The following is a 17,383-nucleotide window of genomic DNA, read 5'->3' as shown; positions in this document are numbered from 1 at the left end:
AATACCTCTTCCCACAGATTACTGTCACTGTTTTAAGGAAAAGCAGTGGGTAATTGCCTTTTTTAGATAGTGGAGGCCTATATGTATTTTTTGCCTATGACATTTGATTTAGTAATGGTTTTAATTGCCAATTTGGTCAGTCATATGGGTATTTTAGAGTACCAGATAAGAGCGTAGAGAGTGGGAGGTGGGAAAATAGTCATGCTAGATCTCATTAATTATTGGTTGAAAGAAAGAATTATATCCTGGAACTTTCTGTTCTGATTTGATTACATAATAGTTAAAATTAAAAATGGAAATAAATAATAGCATCTATCTGAGTGGATTCTAATTCATTGAGTTTTGTTTTCTTGTTTCATTAGATTCCAGGTGGAAAGAAGTTTGATTCTGTGGTTGTCAATGGATTTGTTTGTACCAAAAATATTGCACATAAAAAGGTAATGTGATCTCTTCAACAGTGAAGTTCAGCAAATTGTGACTGTGTACCAAGCCAACAAGTTGGGGTACCCTAATCGTAGGAGAGAAGGAGAATGGATATCAAGGAGCAATTAGCAATGTCTGCTATAGGGGTGAAATTCTGGAGGTTCGGGTAAGGTCTTCAGAGCTGATGATGATTAGGTTTTGGATAATAGGAATTCATGAGACAAGAGAAGAAGGGAGAGGATGGGTCAGGCTTCCAGACCAACAGAATGATAGGGTACTGGTATCATTTCTTCCTTGACCTGCCACATCTTTGGGAGACAAGGTTTCTCTAATAGACTGGAGTCCTTCCAGAGGCCTAGCATTTTAAAACTTTTAAAACTTTGTTCTCTCTTCTAGGGCTGAGCTGTAGAACTATCACTGGTGTTCTGTTATCCTTCTCACCTTCTATCTTTGCCTTCAGGCCTGAGGCCTCTTTCTAGCACTAGCACAAAGGAATGGGGTGAAGTAACCTGGTGTATTAAGGAATCTCTGAGATCCTAAGGTGCAAGATGAGAAAGGAGATGAGGCTGGAGGAAGCAGGCAAGGGGCTTTGTATCCCCACTAAGGGTCTTGAACTTTATCCTGAAGGCCACTGATTCTCAAAGTGCTTGGTACATCAGGGTCTGCTGTGGACCTTGTTAAATACGTAGATTCCTAAGCCCAACTCCTAGAAATTCTCATTCATTATAAGGGAGTGGGAATGTGGGGCTGCTTTTAAAGTAGGCACTGTACGTGTTTCCAGTGTCATTGGTTGGTCCTCACGTTTTGAAAAACCATCAGTCTAGCAGTGCTCCCAAACTTGCTGTGCTTCCACATCACTCTGGGAACTCACTGCAAATAGAGAGATACCCTGACCCCCACCTCTGGAGATAACGGTTTGGTTACATTGAGAGCTCAGGTAGATTTCTAGCCTGAGCAACCTGATGGGTGAACTACAGTCCTATTTTCACTCTTTTCTAAGCAGAGATTAATTCATTTTTCTTTAAGGCATGAAGCCTCCCAAAAATTGTTAGTGACCATAGATAAATAAAACTATGTTTGGATTTGATCCAATGTCATTATATCTACATAGTATCTTATTAAAACAGGCACATTACCCATCAAGGTAGTAATTTACGCCAAATTAAATGATCTCTATAGAATTAAGAGGAAAGTATGTTGAGCTTATCTCCAGAGTTGAAAATTGTATGTGGGAGTGGTAGAAACATATGCATGAATGACTGTCTTGCTCCACCGACCATATTTATCTTTAATTTGTAGTTGCTAAAAAAAAAAGTCCCTAAATGTAGTTCCCCAACTGACGCGTTCATTATTTTAAGGCCATTTGCAAGTTTGGAGTGTATAAGCACAGTCAGTCTGAAACCTCCACTGCAGGGCCTGGGCTGCTCTGCCTGTGGCTTTAGTTGCATAGTTAGGGTATATTGTTTGAGTCCGCACTTCTGGATACACTTTAAGGTTTTCCTTTTTGCCTTCTTGTTACCCAGTTTGCTTGCCAATGTATCACTGCTTGGAATCTATTCAGGAGGTGTTTTAATTCTTTTCTCCCTCCTTTCTCCTTCTTGAATTTTAGAAAGGTTAAATTATGCTTTTGAAGTTACTGATCTCTACGAGTTCATGAGGTATCCTGTCTTTAAGCCCCTTTCTTTAAAGACAGGATAAAAACTTTTAAGAATGTAGAGGATTAGGTTAAAATAGAATTAGTGAAACAAAGCCAGTTTTTGAGGAAGTCTGCATGGCTCTGAGCAATTTGTTTTGAAAAAATATGTAAGAGAATACCACAAAAGAACTAAATAAGAGTATTTCAATACAAATATAAGGAGATAGTCTATTTAGGAGGAATTATAAACAGTATGACTTTAAAGATATGATTAGAGAAGGTCTATAAAGTGCAGACTTTAAAAGCTTTTAACATATTTCATGTTTTGTAGATGAATTCTTGTATTAAAAATCCCAAAATTCTTCTGTTGAAGTGTTCCATTGAGTATCTCTACAGAGAAGAAACTAAATTTACTTGCATCGATCCTATTGTGCTTCAGGTAAGGACTTCTTACTGAAACAGTGATCTGGAGGGATCTTTCTGTACTATGGTGCTTGCAAACTCAGAGAGATTGCAGGTTTGGTTCCAGACCACTGCAATAAAGCCAGTATTGCAATAAAGCATGTCAAATGACTTGTTTGGTCTCCCAGTGCATATAAAAGCTATGTTTACACTGTACTGTAGGCTAATAAGTATGCAAATAGCATTATATCTAAAATAAATATATACCTTAATTTAGAAACACTTTATTGCTAAAAAGTGCTAGCCATCATCTAAGCTTTCAGGGGGTTGTTCATAATCACTGATTACAGATTACCCTAACAAATATAATAATAATGGAAAAGTGTAAAAAACCGTGAGAATTACCAAAATGTGACACAGATACGAAGTGAGCAAATGTGGTTGGAAAAATGGTGCCAGTAGACCTGTTTGACACAGTGTCTCCACAAACCTTCAGTTTGCAAGAGATGCAGTATCTGCAAAGCACAGTAGAGCAAAGCACAATAAACAAAGTTTGCCTGGAATCAGAAGGAGGAGGAAAAGCAAAGGGCAAGGAGATAAGGAGCCTTTGGCTTCAGAGTCTTCACAAAGCTGACACTGCTCTGCTCCGTGCTCATGGACTACTCCCCGATCTTCTTTCCTTGCTGGCCCTGGCCCAGACCTCCTTTGGAACAGGTGCTTCATGTACAATCATGGCAGTTGATTATAGTTGGGACTGAGAGGAAGTGTATTTGCCATTCCTGTGCCAAAGCCCAGAAATTTAAAAAAATCAACTTCTTCTAGGTATACTTTTGAAGCTGCACAAATAATATCATTTAAAATGCTGTTAAATTACCATGTAGTAAGTAGAGTAGGAAATTAACACATTTCAAGGGAAAAAAAATCCGTTTTGTTAATAATGGGAGATTTTGAAAATGTCCAATTTCTGTCAGTAAAACAGAGAAAGGTAGAAATATACTCCATCATGGCAGGTTCATTGCAGAAATAGGCTCATCCATCTCGTGGCACTCACCATAAATACAGACTTGCTCAGAACACACTTTGGGCATATGGACCAGAAGTGACAGACGTGCTCATACATTCAGGTGTCTCCTGTGTGGAGCCCAGGAATTTTATGAAACAGTGATTTGTATTGTTTTAGTTCTGGTTGTTACTTAACAATACTCATTTGCTTTGAAAATAAACCTTCGTCAAGCAATTAAGTGTTAAGTTTTAGATCTTTAACTCTAGCTGTTCTGGGTAGAATATGATCTGCTGGGAGATTGAAATGAGGAAGAAGGTGAAATAGCATCTTTAGAGAGTTATTTACTCAGATACCCAAAGAAGAGCTACTCTGGTTAATTTCAGAACATAATGGGGGAATCTATAATTAAAAAATTAGAAATTGCTTTCATTGGGGAGTTACGAGGTTAGATTTTTTTTTATTATTATTATTTTTTAACCTCTGAGAGCTAATTGGATTCTTGGCTTTCATAGTTGAAGTTATTAAGAACTGAAAATCCTTCAAATTAAGATTAGTGAGTCAGAAAATAGAGTTTCCCCAAAACTCTTTTTAGCATAACCAACAGTTCAGAATTATGAATAATACTCTTGGTTGTGTTTGAAGTAACTTGCTTATGGACTTATTTGTGGATGAAAAGAATTTAGGCTTAGATTTATATTAATATTTAAACTGTCCTGATATTTTAATATCTCTAGATCTTGAATTGTACCAGGTATAATAGTTTTGACGTTTTTTTCCTCAGGAAAGGGAATTCTTGAAGAATTATGTTCAGCGAATAGTTGATGTTCGACCCACATTGGTTCTAGTTGAAAAAACAGTATCTCGGATTGCCCAAGACATGTTACTAGAACATGGGATTACTTTGGTCATTAATGTAAAATCAGTGAGTGTTCTTATTTTTCTATTTTTATATCATTTTTTAAAATCTCAGTTTTTTTTTTTTTTTTTTTTTAAAGATTTTATTTTTATTTTGAGAGAGAGAGAATGAGAGACAGAGAGCACGAGAGGGAGGAGGGTCAGAGGGAGAAGCAGACTCCTTGCCGAGCAGGAAGCCCGATGTGGGACTCGATCCCGGGACTCCAGGATCATGACCTGAGCCGAAGGCAGTTGCTTAACAAACTGAGCCACCCAGGCGCCCCTAAAATCTCAGTTTTTAAACTTATATGTATGCATGATTGATATGCAGGGATCTTTGATTATCTATTTGCTGTTCCATATATTGAAAGTAGGACAGTAGGCATGGTAGCCATTTCATTATTTAAGACTGGAGAACCTCAGGCTGGAAGAAAGTGTAATTAATTATATAGTGCTCATTATAGTTGTTTATAAGACCAAAGGTGTAATAGACATTAGTTAATAAGTAGTCCTTGTTGAGCTTTCTTTTTGTTCAGGGAATTGTACAAGTAGAAAATGTTCTCTCTTGAAAAGTTACCCTCTTATACCCAGAATAGTGGCCAGTTCTAGGAAATTTTCCCCCTTCCCTCCCCCCCCCCCGTATCCTGTGCCAATGCATGATGCTTAAATACCTTTTGATAATGTTATTAATATGAGTCTGGTTTGTTTTTGTGGGCATATATTGTAGTCTAATCTAGAATCAAAAAAATTGTTATATAATTAAAATTAAGGAAATTATATAATTACAATTAAGGAAACTGTGAGGTTTATTTCTAAATTTTTATTTTCCAGAAAAAATTTACTAAGAATTTTATTCTCCTCTTAATTTTGTAATGTAATGTTTTTCTGTGTTTTAGCAAGTTTTAGAACGCATCAGTCGGATGACCCAAGGTGATTTAGTAATGTCGATGGACCAGCTGCTTACAAAACCCCACCTGGGCACCTGTCACAAATTTTATATGCAGATGTTTCAGTTACCTAGTGGTGAGTGATCTTTAACATAGATTCACCTGAGATTGAGGACAAGAGGAAATGAGTAAACTCATTAGTACTACAGTGTTTACTTTGTCCTACTAATATTTAATATCTGTTAATAATATCTGGTTATAATACTAGTATCTGTGAGCAGTGGTTAGATGAGGATTGGCAACTGTGGTCTTAACGGTTTTTCTCCTGTAGAGGTTAAGATAATGAATGAATTCTATTTGGTCTTACGGATTGCCACCTAAGTCTTCTTAAACTTTCTTTATGTTTATTTGTAGAGCAAACCAAAACATTGATGTTTTTTGAAGGCTGTCCACAGCACCTGGGTTGCACAATCAAGCTTAGAGGAGGCTCTGATTATGAGCTGGCTCGAGTTAAGGAAATCCTAATCTTTATGATCTGTGTAGCTTATCATTCTCAACTAGAAATCTCCTTCCTCATGGATGAATTTGCTATGCCTCCTACGTTAACCCAGAATCCTTCCTTCCATTCTCTGATTGAAGGACAGGAGGATGAAGGGACTGCCCAGGAGCCATTCGGCGGAAGTCCCCTCCCCCGGGAGCCTGACTTCCCTCCAGAGCTTCTGCCCTCCGATGATGGCAGTTTGCTAGAATCAAGGATTGTGTTTGAGAAGGGTGACCAGGAAAATAAAAGCGCTACACAGGACGTTGCCGCTTTGAAGCATCAAGAGTATGCCGCAACAGCTTGCGCGGCAGCTATCCCCTGTGCTCTCTTTCCATCGGTCCCAGAGTCGTTGTTGCCGCTCCATGTGGACGACCCACAGGATGCCGTGGGCATTGAGCAGCCAGAGCCCTTGCAGCACGCGGATGAGCTACAGGATCCCAAAAGCCAGATGAGAGCCTTTAGAGACCCTTTACAAGACGACACTGGATTGTATGTTACTGAGGAGGTTACCTCTTCAGAAGATAAACGAAAGACCTATTCTTTGGCCTTTAAACAGGAATTGAAAGACGTGATTCTCTGTATCTCCCCAGTAATCACATTCCGGGAGCCCTTCCTTCTGACTGAAAAGGGGATGAGATGCTCTACCCGAGATTATTTTGCAGAGCAGGTTTATTGGTCTCCTCTCCTCAATAAAGAGTTCAAAGAAATGGAGAGCAGACGGAAGAAGCAGCTGCTTAGGGATCTCTCTGGCCTTCAGGGCATGAATGGAAGCATTCAGGCCAAGTCTATTCAAGTCTTGCCTTCGCACGAGCTAGTGAGCACTAGAATTGCTGAGCATCTTGGGGATAGCCAGAGCTTGGGTAGAATGCTGGCTGATTATCGGGCCAGAGGAGGAAGAATTCAGCAGAAAAATGCAGACCCGTTTGCTTATTCAAAGGAAGCACCTGGTATGGCAGGCGGCAGATCAGGAAGCAAAATTGAGGGTGACGAAGAGAAAGGGTTGATTCCGAATGACACGCTGTGGTCAACAAAGGTGAGGCCGCTTTGGGTACATGTTTAGAACGTGTTGAAAAACTGTGCTGTGCATGTTTAAAAAAAAAAAAACACCGCACAACTATGACAGATTGCAGATTTAGTAAATATTTCTTCCTATACCCTTTTTTTTTTTTTGGCCTTGAGTCTGTTGGCTTTATGTATTGCTTTAAGTATGAAGTAGGAGTATCAAGTAATGAAACTTTGAACTTTTCACGCTGAGCTGACAGTCAAGTATAGGAAGAGCCTGCGGTAGGGGGAAGGGTGGAGCTAAGTAAAGTTGTGGCAGGCTGACTTGGGTGTGGTGTGATGCGTCCTTGGTCCTTTGTGAGAGGGAGCGAGAGGGAAGGTTCCTGGAGAAAATGGATGTGTTTTTAGAAAATGTCAGACGTATTTATTTAGCATAAAACACTTCGTGTTACTTAACGGTGATCATGCCCTTACTCTTTTTAAGCAGAAATTGAGGGGAAATTAAGGAAGATTTGCTCGTGGACACATTAGTAATAGTGTTAGTAATAAAACTAATGAAAAAATCCATCTAAATGAGGATATGAAATTGTTTAATAGAACAAATAAAAAGTTGCCTAATATCACCGGGAGGTGGGGAAGTGCTAAATAATAGCTACTTATTGGTGTGACACTCTTTTCTGTGTGGTACACTAGTGTTTGTGAGATTGGCAAAAAAGGAAAGTGACAGGAGCCATGGTTAATGTGGTGTGGAAAAATACCTATAATAAATATTACGTAGATTTGTGTTCATATACATTTATGCAAATTTATAGAAAGTGATAGGGAGATCCTAAAAGTTCCCATGTACGTGTATGTACCTATGGTCCAAGATTCCAATCTTTTATAACCTATTCTGCCAAAATAAGTAAGCATTTTGTATAGGAATGCTTACATTGTGTAGGAATATATGCACAAGGATATTTGCTGAAGCCTTGTTTCTAGTTGTTTGTGGTAAAAAGGATGACTTGGATCTCATTGAATAATCCAGATAGAGCCCATGATATATTTTCAAGTGTTAAAAAGCAAGTAGTGTTGTATGAGGCATCCTCTCATTTTTATAAAAATAAAATCACCTGTGTATTCTTATGTGGGTGTTTTTGTGTATAAATGCGTGTGAACTTGCAAAAAGAATGCATGGTTTCTAACCACAGGGTCAAAGTTCTCGCTCTGGGAGGTGGGATAGCATCAAAGGAGGAGAGGCTTTATGTATTTCTTGAACTTCTTCATGTACCTCTGTACTGTTTTTCAAGAGAGCAAATGTTGCCTTCGTAATGATCAAGAACAGGTATAAAGTACAAGTAAATAAATACCTGAGACTTTAGATTTCTCAGATCGATGTTATATCCAGCCATCAGTTCAGACTGTTTCATATGGCTGTAGGTCATTAGCTATTTACTTCCAAAATAATTTAATGCAGTTTTATAAGTAATAAAGAGTATCTAGGAAGACAAGCTATGTAGACATCTGTTGGTATTTTTAAGTTAACTTTTTGGATTGTTTTGTCTCAAAAATGAATGGCTCCTCTTCCTTATGTTAGTTTCTGGCAGTTTTCAGTCTTCTCTGGAACCCTTACGGTGATGGTGGGAGGCCTCACAAATCAAGGGGGATGTGCTGGCTATTGGAAGCACGCATTGGGGTTGGAGTGTGCTTCGGCTTCTGGGTGCTCATCCTCTCCTCCTCCTTTAGGTGGACTGTCTGAACCCTGTGAACCACCAGAGACTGTGTGTGCTCTTCAGCAGCTCTTCGGCCCAGTCCAGCAACGCCCCCAGTGCCTGCGTCAGCCCTTGGTAGGATTCTTCCTCTTGCACTGCTGCACTGTGTTTAACAACAGAATCCCAGCAACTTTAAAAAAAAATGTAGCCATTAGGGTCTGTGTTTAGGTAAATGGCATGCTGCTGGTCTATATGAATTGATAGAACTTCTAAACTTGTGAACTAAATATGTAATTCGTATTTGTTCGTGGGTAAGAAGTAAATGATATGAAGGTAAGAGTAAGAGTGAAAAGGATGTGAGGGATGGAAGACAAATTCGTACTTATAAAAGTGAGAAAGTTGATACATAAAAGCTGGTTTGGTTTTTTTTTGAAGATTTTTTATTTTTAAGTAATCTCACTACCCAACATGGGGCTCGAACTTACAACCCCGGAGATCAGGAGTTGCATGCTCCACCGACTGAGCCAGCCAGGCGCCCCCATAAAAGCTAGTTTTAAGCATTTGGATGATAATGTACAATTTAGGCAGGTTTTCCGTAAGGCATCATTTTCGTAAAAGCAGTGAGTCTTTGGCCTTATTAACGGGTTTTATCCTAAAACTTAATTCTAAGTAGGATGATAGAAAAACATTTTATAATGTTATAAGTTATTTGTTTAGAATGATATAATAGTCACAAAAGACTGCTTATTACATAGTTTATCTTTCGTTTTAAGAGTACTATGTACTTTAATTTTAAAAGCTTGTTTTTGGAGCACTGTTTCCGTAACAAAATGTGTTCTGTATTTTAATTTTGGACTCCAGAAACACTTTATTTCTACCAGTGAGATCAGGGATCTTCTAGAGTCCATGTAGCTCTAGCAGACTGACTTGGGGCTGGGGAACCCAGGGAAGTTTTCTGTGGGAGTTTATGGACTCCTTAGGTCAAGGCTTGAATAATTTAACAGTGCTATAGCCGAATTCTCTTATTTGTGGGCATTCATAAGTCAGGCATAACATCAGGAATTGGCTCTCCTGGAACGATATGAGCTGCTGTTCTCCATGCTCAGTAAAGGTGTGGACCAGAGAACAGGAGACAGGGGTTCTATTTTATGGTGATAGGACATAAAGGCTTTGTAAAGGAAACTTTTACCTCTTCCTAGCTCACATCCATTTCCCCATTTATTATTGTTTATGCATCCTGATGTAGTTTGATAAGATACTAATGGACTGGGAGTGGATAAGGAGCTATAGTGTGGCTAGTCCAAACCTGTTTTATCTGATGAGGTTAACTCTGTTCTATAAGAACAACAGAATATTACATACTTTAGTACTACATTATAGGCATGTCTAGCAGGTAGTCAGTTTGTAGTCTCATGAAGTGTCTTGGCTGTGTGGTAATTCTTATGACATGTTCCTAAGAAATGTTGTCTTCTTTTAGGATTGTAACAATGGAATTTTATGGAAAGAATGATCTTACCTTAGGAATATTTTTAGAGAGATACTGTTTCAGGTAAGAACAAATTTTCTCCTTATGTCCCATGTATGCTTTTCTGATGCCCAGAATTTCAACCTAAAACATAAGCATGAGTTGGAGTTATTATGTGGCCTTCTCTATAATACCACATGTCAAGAGTATACCATACAAAGAAGTAATTGATTTCATATTCAACCCCAGGTTGTCTTATCTAGTTCATTCCTCAGATCTTTGAGTGTCTAAATACGTTATGATCCCTAAGACTTTTTTTTAGGATGTCTGTCTTTAGTGATTGAAATGAGAGGCTGGAGAAGCATAGAGATCAGCTAGACCTTGGTTTATGTCTTAGTGCTATCACCTGCCATTTACATGACAAAGTGCAAGTAATTTTTACCAGCCCCCTATACGGGAATAACAAGCTCCAGAAGTATCATGGACTTCCATAAATAAAATGAATTGATGTTTTCAAAATGCTAAGCAAATAGAAGGTGCTTAAGAAGTGGAAACTATCACAGCTGTAGCGGAAGACAGGATGCTCAGCTATAGGCTCCAAGTAATGTGAGTGGTACCCAGCACCGATTGTCCACCGGTCATCATTGCTCTAGAGAGGATACTGCACTTTCTGGACAGTGGTTCTGATTAGCGAGTATTCATTCTACACTGTTTCCAGTTTTATGGTTAATGTGAGGACTTTCTTTTTGTCAAAGGCCTTCTTATCAGTGTCCTAGCATGTTCTGTGATACCCCCATGGTGCATCATATTCGGCGCTTTGTCCATGGCCAAGGCTGTGTGCAGATAATCCTGAAGGAGTTGGATTCTCCAGTGCCTGGATATCAACATACAATTCTTACCTATTCCTGGTGCAGAATCTGCAAACAGGTAAATGTGCCCTGTTACTATAATATTTCATACATCATTTATTTCTTTACTTGTATAGTTCTTTTTGAAGGGGGTGGTCTATGTTATTTTGGAATTTTTCGTCATTGGGCTCTTGTTTTACCTTCCAGGGCTGGGTATTGCATTTGGTGTTTGTTTCTTGAAGTTTCCATTTTAGAATTTATCAGTCATTAGGTAAAATATCGATACCTTGTTCAGTAAAATTACGGAGATTGTATCTTGAAAATTATGTTTGTTTATTCAGCAAACACTTATTTAGCACCATCTAAATGCCAGGGACTGTGTGAGGGCCTGGGCATGGTTCCTGTCCTTTAGTGGGGGAGACAGACTTGTAGTGCAGCACAATAATGATAGCATGCTAGGATGTTTCTGTCTGTTTGAGCCTGTATCAACATTCCTATCTTAAGAGATCCAGCTGAGACCATGTTTAAATTGATCTCTTGAGAAAAAGACCTTGTGTTTTATTTCTTGTGTGTGCTTTTCTTTTTTCACTCTGGAGAAAGTACTTGGTTGACAATATTATCCTTATAATATTTACGTCTTATCCAGATTGTTTGCAGTGAACATATGCCAAGTTTAATAACTTCATATGCTTATTTTGGAGTGTGCTTTTGGAAGGCAAGTATGAGAATGACAGATAAAATAATAGTGTGACCTATATATCAATGTCAGTGGTTGAGGAAGGCAAAATCAAGGTCTGTTCTGCAGTAGCAGAACATTACATTTCTTGTAATTATCTGTCTTTTTATACTTGTTCTTATAGGCCTTTTGTTCCTTTTAGACAGCGAGTAATATTTTGTTGTGGAAAATGTGAACTTCTGTAGATCGAGCAGTGAATTAAATAAATAAATTAGATTTGTATATCTTACATGCCTTGGTGTATGTACTTTATTTTAAAACAAAAACTTTTGCCTTTGGGGTTATGTTAGAAAGGAAAAGGCAAACGGTTTTTGTTACACAAAAATGAAAGACTTCCTTGTGTCAAAAAAGTTATAACATGACCAAGTAGTAATATACTTAGTATTAAATTTCTATAAGGCATGATAATAGAAAAAGGGCAAAAGGCATGACAAAAAGCAATTTAATAGAAATGACCAGTAGACATGTGCAAATAAATTTTGCTCAGTAGTCAGAGAAGTGTAAATAAAACCAGTGAAGTGCAGTTTTATTTTGTTTTGTTTTTAAGAAATTACATTTCAAAGATTTATAATTCCCAGATTGGTAAGAAAGTAGGGAAATTGGTATTCTCAGATATTGTTGGAGATTGTGTAAACCAATACACCAGTTTTTTTGTTTTTTAGAGATTTTATTTATTTACTTGAGAGAGAGAATGCAAGCGGCGGGGTGGGGGGGTTGGGACAGAGGAAAAGGGAGAAGCACACTCCCTGCTGAGCAGGGAGCCTGACGTGGGGGGCTTGATCAGCTGAACCTAAGGCAGACACTGCAGACACTGAACCGAGCCACCCAGGCACTTCCCAGTACCCCAGTTTTGGAAGACAATGTGGCAAAAAGTATCAAAGACTGCATAAATGTTCATGCCGTTTGGCCTACTAATTCCTACTTTCCTTAATTTATTCCAAGGAAATAATTATGGATATTTGTGTGTGTGTGTGTGTGTGTACACAAGAAAGTTCATCAGAGTATCATCAGAATAGAGAATAAAGAAAAACTTGTCATATCTTAAATGCACATCAGTAGGAATTGGCTGGATATGTCCATATAATGGGATACTCTATGGCTATTAAAAATCAAGTTGTAGAAGAGTATTTTATGTGGGAAAATACTTATGATACATTGCTAAGTAAAAATAACACAAGACTATGAAACTAATTATGGGAAAGACTTTTTATGTACCAATATGCTGGCTGGATACCTTCTATGTGTTCATTTACATGTTTATGTACATATATATATATGTATATATAAATATGCATACACACAATAGAAAGAAAGAAAATATACTAATATATACTGATAAAAAGATACTGCTCCCCCAGCCATCCCTAACCCTACCCACTTTTAAACATTTCTTTCTTTTTCCACTTTGCTTCATTCAGAATATATTAGATTTGTACTAGAAAGTAAGTTATTTTTTAAAAAAGAGATTCTCAGTATGTGATTACATAACAAATGATTTATATGAATTTCAGGTAACACCAGTTGTTGCTCTTTCCAATGAGTCCTGGTCCATGTCATTTGCAAAGTACCTTGAACTTAGGTTTTACGGGCAGCAGTACACTCGCAGAGCCAATGCTGAGCCATGTGGTCACTCCATCCACCATGATTATCACCAGTATTTCTCCTATAATCAGATGGTGGCCTCTTTCAGGTAAGAAGTCAGAGTGATCTTACACACAGTCACATACTCCCTGGAAGGCTTTGAGACATTTCTTCTGTAACTAGATGGAATTAATTTGTGGTGTGTTGTTTCCCATGCCTACCACTGCAGATGCAGAGGGTCATACTCTGTGCTAAGAGCTTTCAGTGTTGTCATTTTATTTAATCCTTAATTTAAGAAGTAGGTATTATTATTACACTCACTTTCGAGCTTATAGGTCGCTGAGAGCTAGCAAGTGATAAAGTCATGATATGAACTAGTAGATCTGCTGCTCCCGGTGTTAATCTTAACCACTGTTTTTTGCATGTAAGCATTTATTAGAATTTTTGTTAAGACATTAACTAGCATAAGGTTAATTGGATATTCCAGGTGGAGCTAAAATCACGAGTTCACAGAGTGGGTACACTGTGGTATTACATGATTTGAGAAAGCCTTCAGGCTCTGCCATCAAAATAGACCCAGAATCTGAGCACCTCTGACCGTCTCCGCCACTCCCGCTCTGGACTGAGCCTCTGTTGCCTTTCCCTAGAGGATCGCAGTGGCCTTAACCAGTCACCCTTGGGCTTGCCTCCTCAGTCTGATCTCAGCACAGCGGTCACAGTGGTTCCATTAAACGAAAATCAGCTCAGGCCACGCCTCGGTTGCAGACTCTTCCATGGGTGTCTGTTTCCGTGAGCCGTTTATGGGCCTGTGAGCTCCTGCATGCTCTGGTTGCTCAGTACCTCTCTGTTCTCACCTTCTGCTCCTGTCCCCTCACTTACTCCTGTCCCCTTACTGCAGCCTCGGTTATATCAGGCAGGATCCTGCCTGGGAGCCTTGTACTTGCTCTTCTCTCCCTGAACTGCCTGTCCCTCCCCAGCTCTCTGCTTGCTTTTCCTGACTCGGCACAGGTCTTTGTTTACATCTCCCGGCCCTGACACCTCACCCCTAGCACTCCCTACTGCCCTTGCTTTCTTTCGTTTTCTCTGGAGCACTTACCATCCGATACAATGTATATTTTAGCTATTTGTTTCGTTTATTGCCTGAGTCTCATTTCTGAATCACCAGGGCAGTAATTTTAGCCTTGTTTAGTGCTGTTTCCTCAGCACCTAAAACAACATCTGACACAACATAGGCCCTCAGGAAATATTGATAATTAGAGCTTATTTCCTTTTGGAAGCAAGAGCTTTAAACACGAATCTGCCGCCCACATGGGTGATTAGCATTTATTAGACAACATAAACTCGTGGGTACAAAGGCTCATAAGGGACTCACGAGGAGTAAAGATTCGTGAGGAATCCTCAGGAGCTGGGAAGGTACTTCTAAGTGAACTGTAGGAAGGGGTTCCTCGCCTTCATAAAGGTTTATATCCTAGTCGTTGTGCTTTATATGCAGCCTTAGGGGATACATGATGATGTCACAGTACAGTGAAGAAACATACAGGACAAAACCCTTTCAGAATTGGGGAAGATACTTATAATGGTTGAAAGTCGTCTTCAATATTTTTATAATTGTTTTAAAATGCTGTTTTGTAGAAACTTTGTCTTGTACCTCATAGGATTTATGTTTACCGCTACTCAAGATATTAAAATATTTTTTACTTTACTACTATTACTTGTATTTTTTTCTCTCAGTTATTCTCCCATTCGGCTTCTTGAAGTATGTGTTCCATTCCCCAAAATATTCATTAAACGTCAGGCCCCATTAAAAGTGTCCCTTCTTCAGGATCTAAAGGACTTCTTTCAAAAGTAAGTTTTAGTTTCTTTGATCATCTGTTTTTGTGTACATAGACATGTGTCTATAATGTGCACATATTTTAAAATACGAGGCTTGTTCATTTAGCTTTCTTTGAAAACATAACTATTTTTCTAAATATATGTTACATATGCCTGATGTAAAAAAAAAATGTAGACTATAAAAGTATAAAAAAGAAATCAAACCCTCTTAGACATAAGAGCTGTTAAAATTTTGATGTACATCCTTTTAGGTCTTTTTTATGTTGCAAACTTGTGTATGATTCTTAATTCAATAAAATAGAGTTTTGTATGTGTCATTTTTCTATTTATGTGAGATTAGAAAATTTAATTCCAACTTTTTTAAGGTGTTTAATGTTTGTTTTTATTAGAGTTTCACAGGTATATCTTGCTGTTGATGAAAGACTTGCGTCTTTGAAAACGGATACATTTAGCAAAACAAGAGAGGAAAAAATGGAAGATATCTTTGCACAAAAAGAGGTCATTCATTTCTTTGACAGAAGCTCAGAAGTTAACTATTAACTTATCAGAAGTTTCTTTTGGTGTGTGTCTCAGATGGCTGGAATTGTTTTTTTCCCTGTAGATGGAAGAAGGCGAGTTCAAGAACTGGATCGAGAAGATGCAAGCAAGGCTCATGTCTTCCTCAGTAGACACCCCTCAGCAACTGCAGTCCATCTTCGAGTCCCTCATTGCCAAGAAGCAAAGTCTGTGCGAAGTGCTACAAGCTTGGAATAACAGGTGTGCTTTGCAGCCTGGTGTTTCTTGAATGTTTTTGCAAAATTTGCTCTGCCATGATGTTTTTAATTTAAAGGACTTTATTAATTATGTTATTACATTTAGTTCTCAAATTGTAGAAGTTTTTATTTTCCTGCCGCCACCTTTCCTGGATCATTTAAAACATATATGCTCATCTTCAGGTAGTTTGTAAAGAAAAAAACCAGATGAGGGCAGCTTTCAATGCTGTTTCAAATACTTAAGAGTGTGTGTGCTTATTGAATGTAATACACCTGAATTAGTATTCCATGGAGTGATTATTGGTTTTTAGGTCAGGACTTTCAAATATATTATTATGTGTGTCTTAGACCTTTATGTAAATTTTTATTGGGGGAAATATTTCCCTTTGATGCTTATTTAAAAGTTCAGTTATATTATTATAGCATTATTTGTGGAGCATCAGCATTATGCTAGGCAGTGAGTAAGGCACCAGATGGACATTCAGGCTTTTATTTGGTCTTATGAATCCTACAGTGTATATACTGTTTCCATTTCACAGAAGCTCTAAGAGTAAGGCATTTCCCCAAGCTGTATAGTTATTAATTGTCAGAGCCGGGTTTTGAGCTCAGGTCTGTTGGTCTCTAAAGCTCCTATTTTTTGTTGTTGTTGTTGTTTGTTTGTTTTTGTTACATTATGCTGTCTCTTACAATAACTTACTATTTTATAACTACAGTCATATCACACACAGCTCTTGATTAGTTGGTTAGAAATAAGACAGAAACTTATGTATAATTTTAATATCTATTGCAATCGGAATAGGAAAATCTAATTATTGTGGCTTCACAATTGTAAAGAGAAAATTTGTAAGTGTTATTCAGGATATTAGAAACAAACTATATTCTCTCCCCTCCCCAACCCTTTTATTATAGATTGCAGGACCTTTTCCAACAGGAAAAGGGTAGAAAGCGACCTTCAGTTCCTCCAAGTCCTGGAAGACTGAGACAGGGAGAAGAAAGCAAGGTAAAGAAATGTGGTCTCATCTTTGGTCTTTCACTGATATAAGTATTATAGTTAATTTCATTTAAGACACTTAAAAATAGTAACTTAATACGTGGATTTAATAATATTAGAGTCTTTCATTTTGCAGTTGTGAGGTTTCAAAGAGACATCGCCTGGGTTAATTTTTTATCTTGCTTGAAATAAAATTGTTCGTTTATTTCAAACATTTATCAAAAGCCACCGTCTGTAGGCATCACTGGAGATAGCATCATGGAAAGGAGAAGTTGGGGATGCTCTGAGTATATAATAGAGTCCTAATTTATTTTACTATGTAGTTTTGTGTGTTCTTTATTTCTGTGCTTAAGTGAGAAGTTTTTCTTAAGGGACCTATCTATACTGGGTTAGTTCTGCACATTGATTTAATTGACTTTTCCTAACTGTATTTGTTTTTGTCTTATCGCATAACAAATTACCACAAACTTTGTGACCTAACACACATGTTTATCCTTTTACATGGTCCAGGAGTCTGACACAGTATGGCTGGAATCTCTGCTCAGTCTCACATAGCTTAAGTCAAGATTTCGGCCAGGGCCGTTATCTTACTGCGGCTCAGGGTCATTTTCTAAGCTCATCCAGGTTGTTGGCAGAACTTAATTCCTACTGGTTATAGGACTGAGGTCCCATTTTTGTTGCCGACAGTTGACCAGAGC

General features: G+C 38.1%; 1 protein-coding gene across 8 annotated transcripts in view; it reads left to right on the top strand.

Annotated features, from left to right (window-relative positions):
* Nucleotides 1–17,383, top strand: part of PIKFYVE (phosphoinositide kinase, FYVE-type zinc finger containing) — a 75,977-nt gene that overhangs the window by 37,596 nt on the left and 20,998 nt on the right. For all 8 annotated transcript variants that reach the window (XM_081813754.1, XM_081813753.1, XM_081813755.1 and 5 more), the window contains 13 exons: nt 363–437; nt 2,391–2,498; nt 4,246–4,386; nt 5,255–5,381; nt 5,660–6,819; nt 8,514–8,614; nt 9,957–10,028; nt 10,700–10,871; nt 13,040–13,218; nt 14,841–14,954; nt 15,332–15,440; nt 15,544–15,698; nt 16,604–16,694. In XM_081813754.1, coding sequence (XP_081669880.1) covers nt 363–437; nt 2,391–2,498; nt 4,246–4,386; nt 5,255–5,381; nt 5,660–6,819; nt 8,514–8,614; nt 9,957–10,028; nt 10,700–10,871; nt 13,040–13,218; nt 14,841–14,954; nt 15,332–15,440; nt 15,544–15,698; nt 16,604–16,694 — 2,604 coding nt within the window. The remainder of the gene's footprint in view (nt 1–362; nt 438–2,390; nt 2,499–4,245; nt 4,387–5,254; nt 5,382–5,659; nt 6,820–8,513; nt 8,615–9,956; nt 10,029–10,699; nt 10,872–13,039; nt 13,219–14,840; nt 14,955–15,331; nt 15,441–15,543; nt 15,699–16,603; nt 16,695–17,383) is intronic.

This window comes from Leptonychotes weddellii, chromosome 3, assembly GCF_054177405.1.
Source record: "Leptonychotes weddellii isolate Sample4059 chromosome 3, ASM5417740v2, whole genome shotgun sequence".
In the NCBI taxonomy this organism is placed as follows: Eukaryota; Metazoa; Chordata; class Mammalia; order Carnivora; family Phocidae; genus Leptonychotes; species Leptonychotes weddellii.
Note: the sequence above shows the minus strand (reverse complement) of the source record. Positions and strands in the feature narration are given on the sequence as shown.